Genomic DNA, 23357 nt, shown 5'->3' on the forward strand with positions numbered 1-23357 from the left:
AACTGATTCTTCTATCAGTGCCTTCGTGCATTCCTATGTAAGGAACATAAAGACAGAAGTATGGCTGATTTTTGTATATTGAACTTTTATCCCAATTTTATTGTCAGTTATAATATCTGTATATTCTTTTGGATATTCCATGTCATCTGCAAAAAATAACTGCTTTGCTTGTCCTTTCCAATTCTTACATTTTGTAGTTATTTTAATTTTAATGGTTAGGACCTTTTCACTAGAATGTTGAATTGATTAGAGCAATATCCATGGCATTTCTGATTCCAGGGGCAAAGTTTTCAAAATTTCACCTTCAGTATAATATTTGCTGTATTTTGTGTAAATAAATAATTTTGCATATTGTTTCATTTCTATTTCTAGTTTGCTAATAGTTTGTGTTACAAAAGATATTGAACCATATGAGGTGTTTTTTTTTTTAGATACACATTATTTTTTCCTCCTGTATTTTGTTAATGGGTTAAATAACACCCCTGGAATAGTATTCCTGATATATTCCCAAGTAGCCTAGGCTTTGTTATCTTTTAAAATTATCCCTGGATTTAGTGTTAATATTTTGTTTACAAATTTTGCATCTATAATCAGTGACACTGGCTTGTAATCTTCCTTTCTGGTAATTTCTGTGTCTGCTATTGATATCAAGGCTAGGCCAGCCTCATAAAACTTGCTGGAAACTACATATGACTTTTGTATTTTTCTGGAAGCGTTGGGTTTATTTATTAAAAGTTTGTTAGATTTCACCAATAGGACCATTTTGGCCAGTTTTCTTTGTAGGAAGATTCTTAGTCGTATTCTTTAAAATATTTGAACAATTAAAATTTTATATTTCTACTTGTGTCAGTTTGGTAATTTGTACTTTTATAAGTATTTGTTCATCTAAATTTTCAAATTTATTGGCATGAAGTTTTCATAATATAATCTTTCTGACTTTTTCTATCTGTGGGATCTGTGATGAAGTCTCCTTTTCCATTTCTGACATAATTTATGTCTGCCTTTTCTGTTTTTGTTCTTAAAAATTTTTTCACCAAGTTTATTAGACGTTATTTTTGCAAGTTTATTAGATTTCTAAATAACTAAGTTTTGGTTTTATTGCTCTAACAGTTTTTCTCCTTTATTATATATTTCCTTATACTTATTTTGAGTATAACTCGCTCTTTCTTTTTCTCATTTTTTGAGATCAAACCTTAGCTCATGAATTATCAGTTTTTCTTTTTTAAAAAACATGCATTCGGGGTCTGAGCATAGTGACTCATGCCTGTAATCGTAGCACTTTGGGAGGCTGACGCAGGAGTGCATCACTTTGAGCTCAGGAGTTTGAGACCAGCCTGGCCAACATGGCAAAAACCATCTCTTAAAAAAAAAAGTAGCTGGGCATTAGTGGTTTGCACCTGTAATACCAGCTACTTGGGAGGCTGAGGTGGGAGGATTGCGTGAGCTGGGAGGCAGAGGTTGCAGTAAGCTGAGATCATGCCGTTTCACTTCAGCCTCGGTGACAAAGATCCCTTCTCAAAAAAAAAAAAAAAAAGCATTTAAAGCAATATATTTCTTTCTAATTTGTTTTATCTGTGCTTCTTTTTATTACTACCTGAAAAATCCTTAAGATAACCAACTGAAAAGGGTGAGCTAAGTAATGTAGCTGATTACTAAAGAAAAAGGGAAAAACAGTTTTACTCTACAACCACAGTGATCAAATTATAAAATTAAAAACTCCTAATTACATTAGATACAGAAATATTATCACACATATACAAGTAATATGATAATACAAATGTTATGTATTTTGTAAAAATCTTATGGAACATGTAGAATTTTTTTGGAAAAAAAATATGTAGGGATTGAGGCCAGGCACGGTGGCTCACACCTATAATCCCAGCACTTTGGGAGGCAGAGGCAGGTGGATCATGAGGTCAGGGGAACGAAACCATCCTGGCTAACCCCATGAGTCCCTGTCTCTACATAAAAATACAAAAAAAATTAGCCAGGTGTGGTGGTGGGCTCCTGTAGTCCCAACTACTCAGGAGGATGAGGCAGGAGAATGGCGTGAACCCAGGAAGTGGAGCTTGCAGTGAGCTGAGATTGCACCACCGCACTGCAGCCTGAGCAACAGGGCAAGACTCTGTCTCAGAAAAAAAAAAAAAAAAAAAAAAAAAAAGGACTATAGGGATTGAGAATAATATAAAGAAGTAGGTTACCAAATTAGACTTCTAAGAATCAGATTTTACCCCGTATCAAGCTTTATTAAAAATTCAAAGGTACAAGTAATTGTGAAAAGCAGAAGGATGAAAAAAGTCTTTCCAACTCTACTAGCTGTGAGAGTTTAGAAAATTTATATAAACTCTTTTAGTTACAGTTTCCTTATTTTATAAACTGAGGATAATATTGCCTACTCACATGGTATATTGTGTATTCATCTGTTCTCACACTGTTAATAAAGACATACCTGAGACTGAGTAATTTATAAAGGAAAGAGGTTTAGTTGACTAACAGTTCCACATGGCTGGGGTAGGTTTCACAATCATGGTAGAAGGTGGAGGAGGGGCAAAGTCACGTCTTACATGGCAGCAGGCAAAGAGAGAGCTTGTGTAGGGAAACTCTCCTTTATAAAACCATCAGATCTCATGAGACTTACTATTGTGAGAACAGCATGGGAAAGACCTACCCCCATGATTCAGTTACCTCCCACTGGGTCCCTCCCACAACATGTGGGAATTAAGGAGCTACAATTCAAGATGGGATTTGGGTGGGGGACACAGCTAAACCATATCATTTTGACCCTGGCCCCTCCAAAATCTCATGTCCTCACATTTCAAAACTAATTGTGTCTTCCCAACAGTCCCCTAAAGTCTTAACTCATTTCGCATTAACTCAAAAGTCACAGTCCAAAGTGTTATCTGAGCCAAGGCAGGTCTCTTCTGCCTATGAGACTCTGAAATCTAGGCAGAGGTTCCCAAACCTCAATTTTTGACTTCTGTGCACCTGCAGGCTCAACACCATGTGTAGACTTGTACCCTCTGAAGCAATGACCTGACCTCTACGTTGGCCCCTTTTAGCCGTCGCTGGGACACAGGGCACCGAGTCCTGAGACTGCACAAAGCAGCAAGGCTCTGGATGAGACCCATGAAACCATTTTTTCTTCCTAGGCCGTGTGGCTTGTGATGGTAGGGGCTGCCATGAAGGTCTCTGACATGGCCTGGAGACATTTTCCCCATTGTCTTGGAGATTACCATTTGGCTCCTTGTTACTTATGCAAATTTCTGCAACCAGCTTGAATTTCTCCTCAGAAAATAGGTTTTTCTTTTCTGCTCCATTGTCAGGCTGCAAATTTTCTGAACTTTTATGCTCTGCTTCCCTTTTAAACATAAGTTCCAATTCCAAACCATGTCTTTCTGAATACATAAAGCTGAATGCGTTTTATAGCACCCAAGTCACCTCTTGAACACTTTGCAGCTTGGAAATTTCTTCTGCTAGATACTCTAAATCATCTCCCTCAAGTTCAAAGTGCCACAGATCACTAGGGCAGGTGCAAAATGCTGCCAGTCTCTGCTAAAACATAGCAAGAGTCACCTTTATTTAAGTTTCCAACAAGTTCTTCATCTCCATCTGAGACCAACTCAGCCTGGACTTTTTTGCCGATATCTCTATCAGCATTTTGGTCAAAGCCATTCATCAAGTCTCTCGGAAGTTACAAAATTTCCCACATCTTCCTGTCGTCTTCTGAGCCTTCCAAACTGTTGCAATCTCTGCCTGTTGCCCAGTTCCAAAGTCACTTCCACACTTTACTGGTACCAATTTTCTGTATTCATCTGTTCTCACACGGCTAATAAAGACATACCCAACACTGGGTAATTTATCAAGGAAAGAGGTTTAATAGACTTACAGTTCCACTTGACTGGGGAGACCTCACAATCATGTCAGAAGGCAAATGAGGAGCAAAGTCATGTCTTACATGGGAGCAGGCAAATAGAGAGCTTGTGTAGGAGAACTCTCTTTTATAAAACCATCAGATCTTGTGAGACTTACTCGCTATCATAAGAACAGCCCGGGAAAGATCTGCCCCCATGATTCCATTATCTCCCACTGGGTCCCTCCAGTGAGACATGGGAATTATGGGAGCTACAATTCAAGATGAGATTTGGGTGGGGACACAGCCAAATGGTATCACATGGTTAGTGTTAATGAGATGATGTGCACATCATATTTAGCAGAGTAGCCAGCACATTTAAGAATGCAACAAGTTATATGTTAATGTGATAATTTACTATTGCTGTTATGATTCCACATAATATCTTATATTTAATTTTTAATCTTCCTATGTATATAATTAAAGGTCTGTTATCAAGATGTAATCCAGATTCATTTCTGCAACCTGCCTTACTATTTTTTTCTTAAAGATAGACAGCACTGGTTGGATTTCTCACCCATAAGTTTTCAATGGCCTTTTAATAGAAATGCTTGATCCTAGAAATATGAATGGGAAATGGTCATTTATTTGTATATCTCTTAGGGACTTAGGTATAGAACATACCATAGCACAAGGATAAGATATGATGGCTATCTTCCAAGATGTTTATAGATTACCAGGGGTAAATAAAAGTTAAATAATAAAATTTTATCCTTGGTGCTAAAACAACACTGAAAAGCAAGTGTGTGAGTATAAAGGATGTTAGCCATTGGCTTGAAATATTTTCCTAAATTACGTAAGGCTAATATATTATTAAAGGTGTTTCATTTGCTCAGGACAGTTATAATACATGTAATCAAATTCTATACATTGAAAATATTTCATATATTCTAAGTTCTACATTTAACAGAATGACATATATAACTGTGCTATCATGATTGAAACATTCTAATGCATTTAAAAAGAATATGTTCTTAAATTGACAAATTTTCTCAAAACAGTGCATTTATACTCCTGGTAATATAGTAAAAGTCCCTGTAAATAATTTTTGTGCAGTATACAACAGCATAAAATACTCTATTTTCTTGTTCAGGGAACTCAGTGAAGGCAAAGAGGAAAGTCAACATCAACAACCTGATGATTCTCACAATGTAGGTGTCTATGTTGAGAGAGCACATGGTGGCCATAATTTATATAGACCAAAAAGAGCCACAGAGAACTTTGAAGAATTCCTAGCTATCTTAAAGAAATTGTAAGTATTTAAATTATACTCCTTCTTTTAGTTGAGTAATTCTTTAGAATGTCTTTATTTTTTAAAGTTTATTGTTGTTGGATAAGTGTACTTTAGTTATAATATAGCACTTGTGGTTGATTCAGAAGAGATGGACACACTAGAGATTTTGTTTCTATATAAATACAATCTTCATGAATTCAATCTTCATGGTGTATCATGGATATAATGCTAAACCTGTGACGCATTATTTTAAAATTAAGCTGCAAGCATAATATATATTATTTACTGATATTTCACAATTATGTTAAAGATGTCCTTAGCTTATGGTTATCTGAAGGTTTTTCACAGAATTTAAGCTGTCTTCCTCATCCAGGAGTCTTTAAATAAACTTACCACACATTCCTTTTTTTTTTGAGACTAAGTTTGCTCTTGTGCTCCAGTTTGGAGTGCAATGGCGTAATCTCGGCTTACTGCAACCTCTGCCTCAATGGCATGATCTGGGTTTATTGCCACCTCCTGGGTTCGAGTGATTCTCCTGCCTCAGCTGGGATTACAGGCACCTGCTACCACACCTGGCTAATTTTTGTGTTTTTAATAGAGATGGGGTTTCACCATGTTGGCCAGGCTGGTCTCGAACTCCCGACCTCAGGTGATCCTCGGCCTCCCGCGGCCTGGGATTACAGGCGTTAGCCACTGCACCTGTCCCCATTGCCTTTAATTTCCTAGAATACTTTGTGCTCTAATAGGGACACAACTGCCTGGAGAGGGAACGGTGTGTAGGAGAAGATTAAATCTGAGTGGAGGCTGATTACCAAAGATGGTATTGGATTTGTGAATAAAATTAAACTTAAACGAGGACCATGAAAATTATAGAAGAAGATCTTTACCACCTGTCATAGGGGAGTAAAATTAAACTTGTAAGCTGAAAAAAAGAAATTCAACTAGAATATGTGATATTGGAATTGAGATTGATAACAGGAACAAAACCAAAAGTCTCAAGACTAGAATTGTTTTCATAAAAAATTCAATAGCAGGGAATGAGTAATTAAAAATTTGACATTTATGTTCTGAAGAATGAACTTTTTCTTTGTTTAGATACACAAATACCATTATGGTATAACTGCCTACAGTATACAGTGCAGTAACATGCTGTACAGGTTTGTAGTCTAGGAGCAACAGGCTAGGCCAGCTGGCCTAGGTGTGTAGTAGACTACACTATCTAGGTTTGTTTAAGTGTACTCTGTGATGTTTACAGAATGACAAAATCGCATGATGACAGATTTCTCAGAATGTATCCCCGTGGTTAAGTGACACATGACTATGATTGCAAATTTGAGGAAATATGATCAGAGCTTCCAGGAAAGTTGAGAATGGTCAGATTTTTGATACTCTTAACTTATAATAACAAAAAGGAAACAACGAATACTAGTCACATTTCAGTAAAGCAGGTACGAGGGAATTATAAAAGGAAATCTTAACCACCTGTCATAGAAGAATAAAATTAAACTTGTAAGCTGAAAAAATTAGAAAATTCAACTAGAATATGCACAAGAAATTTGTTAAAAATATTCTTTAACTGGTAGAAAATCACTAAAACACTGAAAGTGATTGAAGATATACTATGCTGCAATCACTTTAATTCCATTAAACTCTAATGTTGATTAATATTGCATTAGATTCCAAAATTTTAGTTTCCAGAAACCCATGAATCACTCTGCTGATTTCAGATTGTGCTGGACTGTAAAAGTTTTAATGGCAATGGTGATTCCTATCTTTTTTACTATAATGAGGTAGCAGTTTCCAGATAACAAAGTTTCTGATCTGAGATGCAGGAGGTCAGTAACAGGGACTTCCAAGCAGCTATGATTCTTCACTGCAATGTCAAAATACTGGGAGGTAAATCCAGGTCAGTGTCAGAATGGAAACTGCAAATGGGTAAGAAGCCTAGTACCTTCTTAACAGTGGACTACCACGAAAAGCAGGAACCACGGTAGAAGGCTATCCAAGTACAGTGAAGAATAGACAAGTTACTTTGCTGCATTCTTTTGTGGACCTCCATGGATGCTATTTAATGGCCTATTTCCAAATACCTAGGACAATAGATGTTGTATCAGTGTCAGTTTCCAGAACCCACTTCCTCACTTATGTGTGAGAAAATGGATAAGTAGAGAAGGTCCTGAAGTATATACATCCCCATTTTCAGTGGCTCAGAATTGGGCAGCCAGTACTTTGACATGGCAAAACTCACTGCTGTGACAGCCACCAAATTACAGTAGGAGAGTAAATGAGAAGGAAACTCACTTTTATGAGATGTTTAATATTAACACAAAGCCTTAAGCTCTATATATAACATTTCTGATTTAATCCTCACATCGATGCTTTGAAGTAGCTATGACAAGCTATTAATAGTAAGTAAAAGGGCAATGTATGCACTAAATCCACAATTTATGTTCTATAGTACATGCCTTTTCTCTCCTCTTCTCCTTGGGACACTAATGTATTAGCTTCGTATTGTTCTGTAATTAATTAACATAAACTTAGTGGCTTACAAAAACATACATTTATTATCTTTCAGGGTGAGGTTTAGCTGGTCCTTTGCTCAGTGTCTCACAAATCTTCATCAGAGTGTCCACTGGGCTGTGACCATTTCTGCAGCATGAATCCTCTTCCAAGCTCAAATGGTTGTTGGCAGGATTCAGCTCCTTGTGGTTATAGGACTGACATTCCCACTTTCATGATGACATTCAGTAGGGGCCCCTCTTTGTACTAGATACTCCCTAGATCCTTGCCATGTGGCACTGTCTCAAGCTCTCTCACAACACAAAAGCTTAAATTTTCAAAGCTAGCAAGGGAGAGTCTCTGTTTTTCTCTCTGTTATTCTGCCTAGGTGAAGTATAATATAACCTAATCAAGGGCCTATATATCCCATCGATTTTGTAGTATTCCCAAACCACAGATTCTGCCCCCACCCCCAACATTTAAGGAAAGGGGATTGGGTGTTCCCTTAGTCACATTTAGTAACATCATCAATCTATTTGTGACTCTGTTAATCACATTCACAATGGGGTTGTATGCTTTATAAACACAACACTAAAGTAATTCAATTAAAATCTATTTATTGAAGGTTAAGTTGTCAGGTCTGTAGCCTTTGGTTTATCTCTGACTAATTCAACCATGATCAGACTGATGGGCTGCTTAAGTGATGTTATCTAATGAAATTTTGAAAATGTTACCTTCTATACTTTAAAACTTTTCACTTTGTCATCCTGACTAAAATTAAAAAAAAAAAAAAAAATTGACTCACAGTAGCTCTTTAAATAAATGCAGGCTGGGTGCAGTGGCTTACACCTGTAATCCCAGCACTTTGGGAGGCCAAGGTGGGTGAATAATGAGGTCAAGAGATGGAGACCATCCTGGCCAACCTGGTGAAACTCCATCTCTATTAAAAATACAAAAATTAGCTGGGTGTGGTGGCATGCACCTGTAGTCCCAGTTACTTGGGAGGCTGAGGCAAGAGAATTGCTTGAACCTGGAAGGTGAGTCAAGATCGGGCCACTGCACTCCAGCTTGGTGACAGAGCAAGACTCCATCTCAAAAAAAAAAAAAAAAAAAAAAAAGAAATGCAAATATGTCTGATGAGATTAAGATACTATTAATTATTAATAACTCAGTGTGGTATAGCTTAATCATGTTAATTACATCTTAATTTCTACTTCATGTCAGCAGCTCTGAGTAAATACTGATAGATGGGAAAAATAATAATTTTGAAACATTAAAGTCATGGTGGTGGTGCCACCATAAAGGAGAGATTTGAGCAACCAGAGGATTGTTGAACAGACAGTGAGAGGGAGAGAGGAGACAGAGTGAGAAAAAGAGAGTTGGGAGGCCCCTTTTAAAAATTTTGTATTTTAAGGCATATCAGATTGAATATGTTTATCATGTGTATTCGTTAGGATTTTGGATCATAAGCAAAAGAAACTGACTCTGGTTCATTAAAACAATCACAACAAACAAAAAGGGAAGCGGGGATTGATGGAAGAATATCAGGTAGCTCTCAGAATGGAAGAACAACAATAAGATGCTGGAGATGATACGAACTCTAAGGCAACTCTGGAAGTCTCTTCAAGGTGCAACACTGGAATCAATCAGCTATAACTACTTGCATTTGGGAGTCACTAGGCTCACAGCTTAATTTCGGGGATAGGGAGTCAGATTGTTGTAGTTTATTTTTGTACCCACTCTTAAATAAATGCTGAGGGAGAAGTACACTTTGACAGGCAGTTTTACTGAGTTTACATGCAATTGGCAAAGGGGCAGCATTTCAAAAGAGAAAGTATTTCAGAAGAAGGGGGAAATGATAATAAGTAAATAATATTAAAATCTAGGAGCTGAAACATGACTTAGAATTTTAGTTTCTAAATAATTTTGACTCATTTTAGTTTTCATCGATTAATTAATGAATCCAACATACACTTTTGAACTCTTCTATGTTTCTGTCAGTATTCCTGGTATTGGGACTGTGGGAACACACAATACCTTTGCCCTCATGGAGCTTACATTCTAATGTAAGAGATACTAAACACATATGTATTCTGTCAGTTAGTGATAAGTGCTAGCAAGAAAAGCTAATGCAGAATAAGGGGTTAGAGAATGATGGAAATGATCAGAGAAGTCAGATTTTATGAAACAGGAGAAAGAAAGAAGAGAGAGAGAGAGAGAGAGACAATTAAATACCTTGAAGAAGTGTGTTCTAGGGAAAGAAAACACAAGTGCAAGAGCCCAGGTATTGCAACATGGTCTGCAAATAGAAAAACAAATTAACAAAAACCACAATAATTGGCAAGAAGGTCATTGTTGTGAAAGTGTATGAGTCAGATGGGAGACCTCGTGGAAATAGGGCTTCAGAAGTAGCCAGGGACCAGATTATCATTTAGGGTCTCCTGGGCCATGAAGGGATTTTAACTTTGGTATGATTGGCACGTTATGATTTACATGGCAAAAGGTCACGTGTGGATGGGTGACTGTGGATGCCAAAAGGAGATTCAGGGTGACCTGTTAGAATGCTGTGAAATTTGTCTAGGTGCAAGATGAAAGTGGCCCATATTCTGTGTTAGGGATTTAGATTTGACATGATTTGATTTTCTTTCTCTGTTTAAGACATGGGCAGGGTTGAATAGAGAGTCCTTGAAGCAAATCAGGTTCATTGCTCAATTTAACCACTAACATGATGGAGAATGCTGGGCAAATCATCTGATGCTCTCACATGTTGGTATTTGACTGCAGTGCCTATAACAACACTGGCTTTTAAAATGCAATTATAAAATACTATGGTAAAAATAATTAGTTTCTTTATAAATGACTAATTTCTGGGGAAAAAAGTTATGTTTGTGTGTATTTGTGGGAGTTGTGGAAAGGGTAGGAGAAGAGAGGGACTTATAAATGAGCTGTGAAATGCAGATTAAGATCCTCTGAGAAAACTTGGCCCGATTGTTTTTTCTTCTACTGTCTCCAGTTAACGATGTTTCCGTTGAGGGAATGAGGCAGCTGAAGATCATTATGTTTCAGTAGAGCAGTGATGCAAAGCCACTTCTCAGGAATGACTCAGAGGAATTGCTCCCTGGAAGAACATCAGGATTTTTGCCTTTTAGATTCAGGCTGTTTAAAATCCAAATGCAATATGGTTCTTATGCTGTTGTCCTCTGGTGAAATGGCACATAAGATGAGGAATTGCAGTCTCAAACTATATTTAAGGGCTGCATGCTGATCAAAGAAAAACACTTTGTGGGGCTATTAATTTGTGAAAAAATACAGTATTTTGGAGGAAAACTGCACTGCAATGGAGTGGAAGGGGGGTTCACATCTAGAAAAGAAAATTTCTCTTTGAAGTTAAAAGGCAACATAGGTTAATAAAGAATGGTGTGGATACTGAAAGTAATTTAGATTTCTGACACAAATGGTGATCATTTATGACAGAAGAATGGGAAATAAAGGAAGAGAATTATTTGTGTTAAAATGAGTTAGCAAAGGACAGAAATTAAAAACTCATTGACAGCAGATTGGTATTCTAAAAGCGTGTCACACTGCATCTTGTTTTGTCTGTGGCAGCTAGATTGAAAGTTGCATTTGAGATATACATGTTGCAAAATGCCTGGCCTGCAATCAGAAAGAACTGTGTTCTCAACTGGACTCCTCTAATCATTAGTTGTATGATCTTGAGCAAATTTCTCCCTCCAAAAATTTAATGCACTAATCTATAAAATGGGCACGATTATTAATCTCATAGAGTCATCATTGTTGTGAAGCCTAAACACAGTTAGAATGTAAAGCCCCAAACATTACTTGGTCTGTTTTAGGCCCTGTGTGAATGTCAATCTCCCTTCTCCCAAAGAATGTTACATATTGTGATTGCTTTTTAACAAAAGACTTGGCTATATTCTTGCCATAGTTGAATTATAAAGGGGTTCCTGGTGTCTCTGAATAATAATGTATTTCATTTTTAATTTCTTCAAGAAAGAATATTCAAATTTCTCCTACAACTTATGAATAAATAACAGATATTACTTATTTATCATATATTTGCATTCGTTTACAAAGTTGCTGGGAAAATTTTCATACAGGAGTTTAAGAAACTGCTGTTTGATCATATATTAACTAGTATTCAAAAACAATTGTATCTTGATACCTTTGTTCTATTGTTTGGACATAAGCAAACATCTATTATAATATTTCTTATAAAAAGTTATTGTTTCACTGTATAGATGTATTATTTCAGCATAGATGTGACTATTAAAGCTGAGACTTCTTGTTTTGGGTGACAGGGTTTTGCATTTTATTTTTCCATAGAAATGTCTTAGTAAATATTTAGTGTAAGTTCTTTCTTATTAATATCAGGTTTATAAGTGTAACAGAAAGTGCTTGTCATGCACTGAGACATGAGAATCTTATGACTTTATTGGGAATTTTTATCATGTGTTGTATTATAGATTTAATAACACAATGGAACATAAAGTCTTTTAAGAATATTTCTTGTAACAATTATCTGTTGAACTATCACAAAAATCCATGATTTCATTAAAAGATTTAATGTCTGACTATACAAAAATATTACTTGCCTTCCTCATGCAGTTATTCTTATAGACTATTAAAATCATCTTGAATATTAGTCCTACATTTATCAAAATGACTTAGTTTCACATACATGCCATTGTGCTTTATATGTATGAGTAGAATGCTTTTGTACTCGAGGAGTTACCTCATGGTATGAAGAACCATTTTAGAGAAACATAGATAATTAAGTCCAGGCTCAACTCATACAATATCTAGAAAATTTTGGCAAGATTTGGTTGTTTCTAGCAGAGTGCGGGTCTACATGGTCACTGTTGCCAGTCAAAACCTGGGTCTGTCTGCGGAGAAGTAATAAACTACTTGGCAGTCTCTGAAAACCTGCAACATAATTCCTTATTTGTCTCTCCTCTTTCATCCACTGAACATTTAGTCTAAGAAAATGGTGGTTTAATTGGTTTAATATTCAAAGGTGATATTATAATAGGCTTGGTTTGGCTAAAGAGATGAAAAATGTGGTCAGATGTCCTTAGTACGTTTGCAGTATCCATTTGTGGTTCTAAGGAGATGTGTGTGTGACTCTACCTATTTGATGGCTTACATAAAATTTGGTTTCCAAATGAGCCACTAAATTGGGCTTGTTGTAGAGCAAGGTCCATCAGTGTATGGTTAAATGTTCTTTCTTCTTCATTAGGTATTTGTCAGCTAGACTGATGTGAAATCTACATTGGACAAAAATTCTTCCCTGGAGCATTTATGCTCAATTTCATTTTTTTTTTTTGTAATCTGATAATTATGACCATATTCTTGTTAAAAATTTCCAAACACTACTTTTCACTTTTCATTTTTTTATTTTTGTGCATACATAGTAGATGTATATATTTATGGGGCACACAAGATGTTTTGATACAGGCATGCTATGAATAATAATGACATCGTGGAGAATGGGGTGTTCCTGCCCTCAGGCATTTATCCTTTGTGTTACAAACATTCCAATTATACTATTTTATATATTTTAAAATGCACAATTAAATTATTGACTATAGTCATCCTTTTGTGCTATCAAATAGTGGATCTTATTTATTCTATTTTTTTGGTATCCTTTAGCCATCCCTACCTCCTCCCAACCACCCTACTACCCTTCCCAGCCTCTGGTAACCATACTTCTATACTCTATGTTCATGAGTTCAATTGTTTTGATTTTTATATCCCACACATAAGTGAGACCATGTGATGTTTGTCTTTCTGTGCCTGATTTCATTTAATATAATGACCTCCAGTTCCATCCATGTTGTTACAAATGACAGGAGCTCATTATTACGTATGGCTGAATGGTACTCCATTGTGTATATGTACCACATTTTCTTTATCCATTCTTCTGTTGATGGACATTTAGGCTGCTTCCAAATCTTGGCTACTGTGAACAGTGCTACAATAAATGTGGGAGTGGAGATACCTCTTCAATATACTGATTTCCTTTCTTTTGGGCATATACACAGCAGTGGGATTGCTGGATAATATACCTCTAATTTTAGTTTTTTCAGGAACCTTAATGTTGTTATTCACAGTTCTTGTACTGATTTACATTCCCACCAACACTGTACAAGTGTTTCCTTTTCTCTGCATCCTCACCAGCATTTGTTACTGCCTGTCTTTTGTATATAAACCACTTAAACTAGGGTGAGATGATACCTTATTGTAGTTTTGATTTGCATTTCTCTGATGATCAGTGATGTTGAGCATCTTTTCATATGCCTATTTGCCATTTGTATGTCATTTTTTTGAGAAACATCTATTCATATCTTTTGCCCAATTTTAAATCAGATTATTAAATTCTTTCTTACAGAATTTTTTGAGCTTCTTATCTATGCTGGTTATTAATCCCTTGTCAGAGGGGTAGTTTGCAAATATTTTCTCCCATTCTGTTGACTGTCTCTTCATTTTGTTGATTGTTTCCTTCACTGTGCATAAACTTTACAACCTGATGTGATCTCATTTCTCCATTTTTGCTTTGGTTGCCTGTGCTTGCGGGTTATTAAGAATTTTTTGCCCAAACCAATGTCCTAGAGATGTTTTCCAATGTTTCATAGTAATTTCATAGTTTGTGTTCTTAGATTTAAGACTTTAATCCATTTTTATTTGATTTTTTTATATGGGGATAAATAGGGGTCTAGTTGTTCTGCATGTGAATATCCAGTTTTCCCAGCACATTTTGTTGCAGAGATTGTCCTTTCAGCAATGTATTTCTTGGTTCCTTTGTCAAAAATGAGCTCACCGTATATATGTGGATTTATTTGTGGGTTGTCTATTCTGTTCCATTGGTCTATGTTTCTGTTTTTATGCCAGTAACATGCCATTTTGGTTACTATAGCTCTGTAGTATAATTTAAAGTCAAGTAATGTGATTCCTCTGGTTTTGTTCTTTTTGCTTAGGATAACTTTGGCTATGCTGGGTCTTTTGTGGTTCCATATATGTTTTAGTATTATGTTTTCTATTTCTGTGAAGAATGCCATTGGAATTTTGACTGGGATTGCATTGAATCTGTAGATTGCTTTGGGTAGTAAGGATATCTTAACAGTGTTGATTCTGCTAATACATGAACATGGAATATCTTTCCATTTTTGGTGTCCTCTTCAATTTCTTTCATCAGTGTTATATAGTTTTCTTTATAGATATATTTCACATATTAGTTAATTCCTAGGCATTTAATTGTACTTGTGGCTATTGTAAATGGTATTACTTTTTTGATTTCTCTTTCAAATTGTTGATTTTTGTATTTGGTTTTGTATCCTGCAATTTTACTGAATTTGTTTATCAGTTCTAATCATTTTAGGGGGAGTCTTCAGGTTTTTCCAAATATAAGATCATATTGTCTACAAATAAAAATAATTTGACTTTTTCCTCTGCACATTCGATGCCCTTTGTTTTTTTTCTTTTGTGTGATTGCTCTTGCTAGGACTTCCAGTACTATGTTGAGTAACAGTGGTGAATGTGGAGATCTTTGTCATGTTTCAGATCTTAGAGAAAAAGCTTCAGTTTTTATCCCATTCAGTATGATTCCAGTGTGGGTCTGTCATATATAGCTTATATTATGTTGAGATATGTTTCTTTTATACCCAGTTTTTTGAGGGTTTTTATTACAAAGAGATGTTATATTTTATCAAATGCTTTTGTTTGTTTGTTTGTTTGTTTTTTGAGATGGAGTCTCACTCTGTCACCCAGGCTGGAGTGCAGTGGTGTGATCTCAGCTCACTGAAACCTCCGTCTCCTGGGTTTAAGCAGTTCTGTGCCTCAGCCTCCTGAGTAGCTAGGATTACAGGTGCGTGCCACCACGTCCTGCTAATTTTTGTATTTTTGGTAGAGATGGGTTTCACCATCTTGGCCAAGCTGGTCTTGATCTCCTGACCTCATGATCCACCTTCCTCAGCCTCCCAAAGTGCTGGGATTATAGGCATGAGTCACTGTACCCAGCCTATCAACTGCTTTTTAGGTATCAATTAAAACAATTATGTGGTTTTTGCCCTTCATTCTGTTGATATGGTGTATCACATTGATTGATTTGCATATGTTGAACTATCCTTGCATCCCTGAGATAAGTCTCACTTGGTCATGATGAATGATATTTTTAATGCATTGTTGTGTTTAGTTTGCTAGTGTTTTGTTGAGGATTTTTACAGCAATATTAAACAGTGACATTGGCCTGTAGTTTTCTTTCCTTTTTTTTTTTTTTTTTTTGAGATGGAGTCTCGCTTTGTTGCCCAGGCTAGAGTACAGTGGCGCGATCTCAGCTCACTGCAAGCTCCACCCCCCCGGGTTCATGCCATTCTCCTGCCTCAGCCTCCTGAGTAGCTGGGACTACAGGCACCTGCCACCATGCCCGGCTAATTTTTTTTGTATTTTTTTTAGTAGAGATGGGGTTTCACTGTGTTAGCCAGGAGGGTCTCGATCTCCTGACCTCGTGATCCATCTGCTTCGGCCTCCCAAAGTGCTGGGATTACAGGCATGAGCCGCCACACCCGGCCAGTTTTCTTTGTTTTTAATATGTCTTTGTCTGGTTTTGGTGTCAGAGTACTACTGGCTTTGAGAATGAGTTTGACAGTATGCCAGTGTCCCGTTTTTCAGAATAGTTTGAGTAGGATTGGTACTAGTGCTTCTTTAAATGTTTGATATAATTCAGCAGTGAAGTCTGTCCTGGGCTTTTCTTTCCTGGGTGACTTTTTATTACAGGTTCTATCTTTTTACTTATTACTGATCTGTTCAGTTTTTGGATTTCTTCCTGTTTCAATCTTGGTAAGTTTTATGTGTCTAGGAATGTGTTCATTTCTCCCAGATTTTCCGATGTATTTTATGTGTTAATTTATTCTGTGTTTGTTTATTCTATATATTCCAAAGGATCATAGTAGCTACTAATGATCCTTTGAATTTCTGCATTATCAGATGCAATGTCCCCCTTTTCATCTCTGATTAAACATTACTTTTCTACTGTTTGCTTTTTGATATCACAAAGTTAATAACTTTACAGTAAATTCGTGCTTTTCAGTTTTCAGCACTTAGGATTCTTATTTGAAAGCAATAGAAGCTGATTCTTAAGCTAAAAGAAAAAATATTAAATTTCTTGTTATTTAGAATGATTTTCTTAAAAGAGATTCAATATCAGGTAAAAGTACAGATAATATAACTATTCCTGATCTTTTTAGCTACATTCACTTTTGGCAAGAATATAATAGATAGGCAGGGCACGGTGGCTCACGCCTGTAATCCCAGCACTTTGGGAGGCTGAGGCAGGAAGATCACCCGAGGTTAGGAGTTTAAGACCAGCCTGGCCAACATGGTGAAACCTCGTCTCTACTAAAATTAGCTGGGTGTGGTGGTGGGCACCTGTAATCCCAGCTATTCGGGAGGCTGAGGCAGGAGAATCACTTGAACCTGGGAGGCGGAGGTTGCAGTGAGCCAAGATCGTGCCACTACACTCCAGCCTGGGTGACTGAGCGAGACTTTGTCACAAAAACAAAAAACAAAAATAAAACAAAAAAAATTGCCCCTAGCAGTAAATATTAGCTTTTAAATTATTTTTAATTTTATAGAACAAAAAAAGACATCTTTTTTAACTTAGTTATTTTAATTTGCCTTTCTTTGTTTCCTTCTTAAGCTAAATTTTCTTTAATCATTTATTAGCCATTTGTATTTATTTATGTTAGTGTTGTGAAAAAAAGTAAATATTGGAATTCCCAAATCACTAAGACAAAGGAAAAATCAAGCTAGGAACTGCATAGGGCAAACCTGCCCCATTGTATTCCTAAAAAGATAGCTACTAAGATTAAAAAGCTGCATACCTCCCTCATAATTGGTCCACAAAGAAATTCCTTGCAAACAAAGGACAAACAGAACTCAGGAGAAACCCTTTGCTCACTGAGATAAATGCATATCTAATTGCTTCCTTTGGAAAGGAATCAGAAACTCAAAATAACATAACCATTTGTCTTCTATCTACCTATGACCTGGAAGTCCCCCCCTCCCACTTCAAGTTGTCCCACTTTTCTGCACCAAACCAATGTACATTTTTACACATATTGATTGATGTCCCATATCTCCCTATAGCATATAAAGCCAAGCTGTTCCCTGACCACCTTGGGCACATGTTGTCAAGACTTCCTGAGACTGTGCCACAGGTGCATCCTTAACCTTGGCAAAATAAACTTTCTAAATTGACTGAGACCTGTCTCAGATATTCCTGGTTCACAGTGTGAATTATCTGATAATGGATTTTGCCCATATTTTCTACTGTGCTTTAATTATGTACTGCTGATATAAAGAGCTATCTATATTTTATATAGATATATGACAGTATAGACATAATACCATTTATGGAATGGAGAATAAAATTTTTTAGAAAAATATTATACCTAATATATTTATCCTATATATATTTGCTAGTCATGTGAAAATTTAACAAACATCAAATGAAAAAGAATATATGTGTGTGTGTACATATATATCATATATAGCATATGTTATTAAATAAGCATTTTTATTAAAGTCTAGTTTACATATAATAAAAATGTATATTTAAAACTGTGCAATGTAGTAACTTTTGACAAATGTATAAGGCTGTGATGTAAACCATCACCACAATTTAGATAATGAACATATTCATTGCTCCCAAGAGTTTCCTTGCAACTTTTGTCATCCTCCTTCTTCTTCTTTTTTTTTAATTAATTTATTATTATTATTATACTTTAAGTTCTAGGGTACATGTGCATAATGTGCAGGTTTTGTTACATATGTATACTTGTGCCATGTTGGTGTGCTGCACCCATCAACTCATCAGCACCCATCAACTTGTCATTTACATCAGGTATAACTCACAATGCAATCCCTCCCCCCTCCCCCGTCCCCATGATAGGCCCCAGTGTGTGATGTTCTCCTTCCCAAGTCCAAGTGATCTCATTGTTCAGTTCCCACCTATGAGTGAGAACATGCGGTGTTTGATTTTCTGTTCTTGTGATAGTTTGCTAAGAATGATGGTTTCCAGCTGCCTCCATGTCCCTACAAAGGACACAAACTCATCCTTTTTTATGGCTGCATAGTATTCCATGGTGTATATGTGCCACATTTTCTTAATCCAGTCTGCCACTCATGGACATTTGGGTTGATTCCAAGTCTTTACTATTGTGAATAGTGCTGCAATAAACATACGTGTGCATGTGTCTTTATAGCAGCATGATTTATAATCCTTTGGGTATATACCCAGTAATGGGATGGCTGGGTCATATGATACATCTAGTTCTAGATCTTTGAGGAATCGCCACACTGTCTTCCACAATGATTGAACTAGTTTACAGTCCCACCAACAGTGTAAAAGTTTTCCTATTTCTCCACATCCTCTCCAGCACCTGTTGTTTCCTGACTTTTTAATGATTGCCATTCTAACTGGTGTGAGATGGTATCTCATTTTGATTTGCATTTCTCTGATGGCCAGTGATGATGAGCATTTTTTTCATGTGTCTGTTGGCTGTATGAATGTCTTTTTTTGAGAAGTGTCTGTTCATATCCTTTGCCCACTTTTTGATGGGGTGGTTTGTTTTTTTCTTGTAAATTTGTTTGAGTTCTTTGTAGGTTCTGGATATTAGCCCTTTGTCAGATGGGTAGATTGCAAAAATTTTCTCCCATTCTGTAGGTTTCCTGTTCACTCTGATGGTAGTTTCTTTTGCTGTGCAGAAGCTCTTTAGTTTAATGAGATCCCATTTGTCAATTTTGGCTTTTGTTGCCATTGCTTTTGGTGTTTTAGACATGAAGTCTTTGCCCATGCCTATGTCTTGAATGGTACTACCTAGGTTTTCTTCTAGAGTTTTTATGGTATTAGGTCTAACATTTAAGTCTCTAATCCATCTTGAATTAATTTTCATATAAGGAGTAAGGAAAGGGTCCAGTTTCAGCTTTCTACTTGTGGATAGCCAATTTTCCCAGCACCATTTATTAAATAGGGAATCCTTTCCCCATTTCTTGTTTCTCTCAGGTTTGTCAAAGATCAGATGGCTGTAGATGTGTGGTATTATTTCTGAGGACTCGGTTCTGTTCCATTGGTCTATATCTCTGTTTTGGTACCAGTACCATGCTGTTTTGGTTACTGTAGCCTTATAGTATAGTTTGAAGTCAGGTAGCGTGATGCCTCCAGCTTTGTTCTTTTGACTTAGGATTGTCTTGGCAATGTGGGCTCTTTTTTGGTTCCATATGAACTTTAAAGCAGTTTTTTCCAATTCTGTGAAGAAACTCATTGGAAGGTTGATGGGGATGGCATTGAATCTGTGAATAACCTTGGGCAGTATGGCCATTTTCTCGATATTGATTCTTCCTATCCATGAGCATGGTATGTTCTTCCATTTGTTTGTGTCCTCTTTTATTTCACTGAGCAGTGGTTTGTAGTTCTCCTTGAAGAGGTCCTTTACATCCCTAGTAAGTTGGATTCCTAGGTATTTTATTCTCTTTGAAGCAATTGTGAATGGAAATTCATTCATGATTTGGCTCTCTGTTTGTGTGTTACTGGTGTATAAGAATGCTTGTGATTTTTGCACATTAATTTTGTATCCTGAGACTTTGCTGAAATTGCTGATCAGCTTAAGGAGATTTTGGGCTGAGATAATGGGGTTTTCTAAATATACAATCACGTCATCTGCAAACAGGGACAATTTGACTTCTTCTTTTCCTAACTGAATACCCTTGATTTCTTTCTCTTGCCTGATTGCCCTAGCCAGAACTTCCAACACTATGTTGAATAGGAGTGGTGAGAGAGGGCATCCCTGTCTTGTGCCAGTTTTCAATGGCAATGCTTCCAGTTTTTGCCCATTCAGTATGATATTGGCTGTCGGTTTGTCATAAATAGCTCTTATTATTTTGAAGTACGTTCCATCAATACCGAATTTATTGAGAGTTTTTAGCATGAAGGGTTGTGGAATTTTGTCAAAAGCCTTTTCTGCATCTATTGAAATAATGATGTGGTTCTTGTCTTTGGTTCTGTTTATATGCTGGATTATGTTTATTGATTTGCGTATGTTGAACCAGCCTTGCATCCCAGGGATGAAGCCCACTTGATCATGGTGGATAAGTTTTTTATGTGCTGCTGAATCCAGTTTGCCAGTATTTTATTGAGGATTTTTGCATCAATGTTCATCAGGGATATTGGTCTAAAATTCTCTTTTTTTGTTGTGTCTCTGCCAGGCTTTGGTATCAGGATGATGTTGGCCTCATAAAATGAGTTAGGGAGGATTCCCTCTTTTTCTATTGATTGGAATAGTTTCAGAAGGAATGGTACCAGCTCCTCCTTGTACCTCTGGTAGAATTCAGCTGTGAATCCATCTGGTCCTGGACTTTTTTTCATTGGTAGGCTATTAATTATTGCCTCAATTTCAGAGCCTGCTATTGGTCTATTCAGGGATTCAACTTCTTCCTGGTTTCATCTTGGAAGAGTGTAAGTGTCCAGCATATTATCCATTTCTTCTAGATTTTCTAGTTTATTTGCGTAGAGGTATTTATAGTATTCTCTGATGGTAGTTTGTATTTCTGTGTGGTCAGTGGTGATATCCCCTTTATCATTTTGTATTGCGTCTATTTGAATCTTCTCTCTTTTATTCTTTATTAGTCTTGCTAGCGGTCTATCAATTTTGTTGATCTTTTCAAAAAACCAACTCCTGGTTTCATTGATTATTTTGGAGGGTTTTTTGTGTCTCTGTCTCCTTCAGTTCTGCTCTGATCTTAGTCATTTCTTGCCTTCTGCTAGCTTTTGAATGTGTTTGCTCTTGCTTCTCTAGTTCTTTTAATTGTGATGTTAGAGTGTCAATTTTAGATCTTTCCGGCTTTCTCTTGTGGGCATTTAGTGCTATACATTTCCGTCTACACACTGCTTTAAATGTGTCCCAGAGATTCTGCTATGTTATATCTTTGTTCTCATTGGTTTCAAAGAACATCTTTATTTCTGCCTTCATTTCGTTATGTACCCAGTAGTCATTCAGGAGCAGGTTGTTCAGTTTCCATGTAGTTGAGCGGTTTTGATTGAGTTTCTTAGTCCTGAGTTCTAGTTTGATTGCACTGTGGTCTGAGAGACAGTTTGCTATAATTTCTGTTCTTGTACATTTGCTGAGGAGTGCTTTACTTCCAATTATGTGGTCAATTTTGCAATAAGTGTGATGTGGTGCTGAGAAGAATGTATATTCTGTTGATTTGGGGTTTAGAGTTCTATAGATGTCTATTAGGTCTGCTTGCTGCAGAGATGAGTTCAATTCCTGGATATCCTTGTTAACTTTCTGTCTCGTTGATCTGTCTAATGTTGACAGTGGAGTGTTGAAGTCTCCCACTATTATTGTATGGGAGTCTAAGTCTCTTTGTAAGTCTCTAAGGACTTGCTTTATGAATCTGGGTTCTCCTGTATTGGGTGCATATATATTTAGGATAGTTAGCTCTTCCTGTTGAATTGATCCCTTTACCATTATCTAATGGCCTTGTCTCTTTTGATCTTTGATGGTTTAAAGTCTGTTTTATCAGAGACTAGTATTGCAACCCCTGCTTTTTTTTTTGTTCTCCATTTGCTTGGTAGATCTTCCTCCATCCCTTTATTTTGAGCCTATGTATGTCTCTGCATGTGAGATGGGTCTCCTGAATACAGCAGACTGATGGGTCTTGACTCTTTATCCAGTTTGCCAGTCTGTGTTTTTTAATTGGAGCATTTAGTCCATTTACATTTAAGGTTAATATTGTTATGTGTGAACTTGTTCCTGCCATTATGATATTAACTGGTTATTTTGCTCATTAGTTGATGCAGTTTCTTCCTAGCCTCGATGGTCTTTACATTTTGGCATGTTTTTGCAATGGCTGGTACCAGTTGTTCCTTTCCATGTTTAGTGCTTCCTTCAGGGTCTCTTGTAAGGCAGGCCTGGTGGTGACAAAATCTCTAAGCATTTGCTTATCTGTAAAGGATTTTATTTCTTCTTCACTTATGAATCTTAGTTTGGCTGGATATGAAATTCTGGGTTTAAAATTCTTTTCTTTAAGAATGTTGAATATTGGCCCCCACTCTCTTCTGGCTTGGCGAGTTTCTGCTGAGAGATCTGCAGTTAGTCTGATGGGCTTCCCTTTGTGGGTAACCCGACCTTTCTCTCTGGCTGCCCTTAAGATTTTTTCCTTCATTTCAACTTTGGTGAATCTGGCAATTATGTGTCTTGGAGTTGCTCTTCTTGAGGAGTATCTTTGTGGCGTTCTCTGTATTTCCTGGATTTGAATGTTGGCCTGCCCTACTAGGTTGGGGAAGTTCTCCTGGATGATATCCTGAAGAGTGTTTTCCAACTTGGTTCCATTTTCCCCCTCACTTTCAGGCACCCCAATCAGACGTAGAATTGGTCTTTTTACATAATCCCATACTTCTTGCAGGCTTTGTTCATTTCTTTTTCTTCTTTTTTCTTTTGGTTTCTCTTCTCGCTTCATTTCATTCATTTGATCCTCAATCGCTGATACTCTTTCTTCCAGTTGATCCAGTCAGTTACTGAAGCTTGTGCATTTTTCACGTATTTCTTGTGTCACAATTTTCATCTCTTTCATTTCGTTTATGACCTTCTCTGCATTAATTACTCTAACTATCCATTCTTCCACTCTTTTTTCAAGATT

At 36.7% G+C, this 23357-nt stretch overlaps 1 protein-coding gene across 2 annotated transcripts in view; it reads left to right on the forward strand.

Annotated features, from left to right (window-relative positions):
- CNBD1 (cyclic nucleotide binding domain containing 1) overlaps positions 1-23357 on the forward strand; it is a 550745-nt gene that overhangs the window by 67380 nt on the left and 460008 nt on the right. For both annotated transcript variants that reach the window (XM_038000319.2, XM_038000318.2), the window contains exon 4: positions 5004-5162. In XM_038000319.2, the coding sequence (XP_037856247.2) occupies positions 5004-5162 (159 nt within the window). The remainder of the gene's footprint in view (positions 1-5003; positions 5163-23357) is intronic.

The sequence above is a fragment of the Chlorocebus sabaeus genome, chromosome 8 (genome assembly GCF_047675955.1).
Source record: "Chlorocebus sabaeus isolate Y175 chromosome 8, mChlSab1.0.hap1, whole genome shotgun sequence".
NCBI classification, from domain to species: Eukaryota; Metazoa; Chordata; class Mammalia; order Primates; family Cercopithecidae; genus Chlorocebus; species Chlorocebus sabaeus.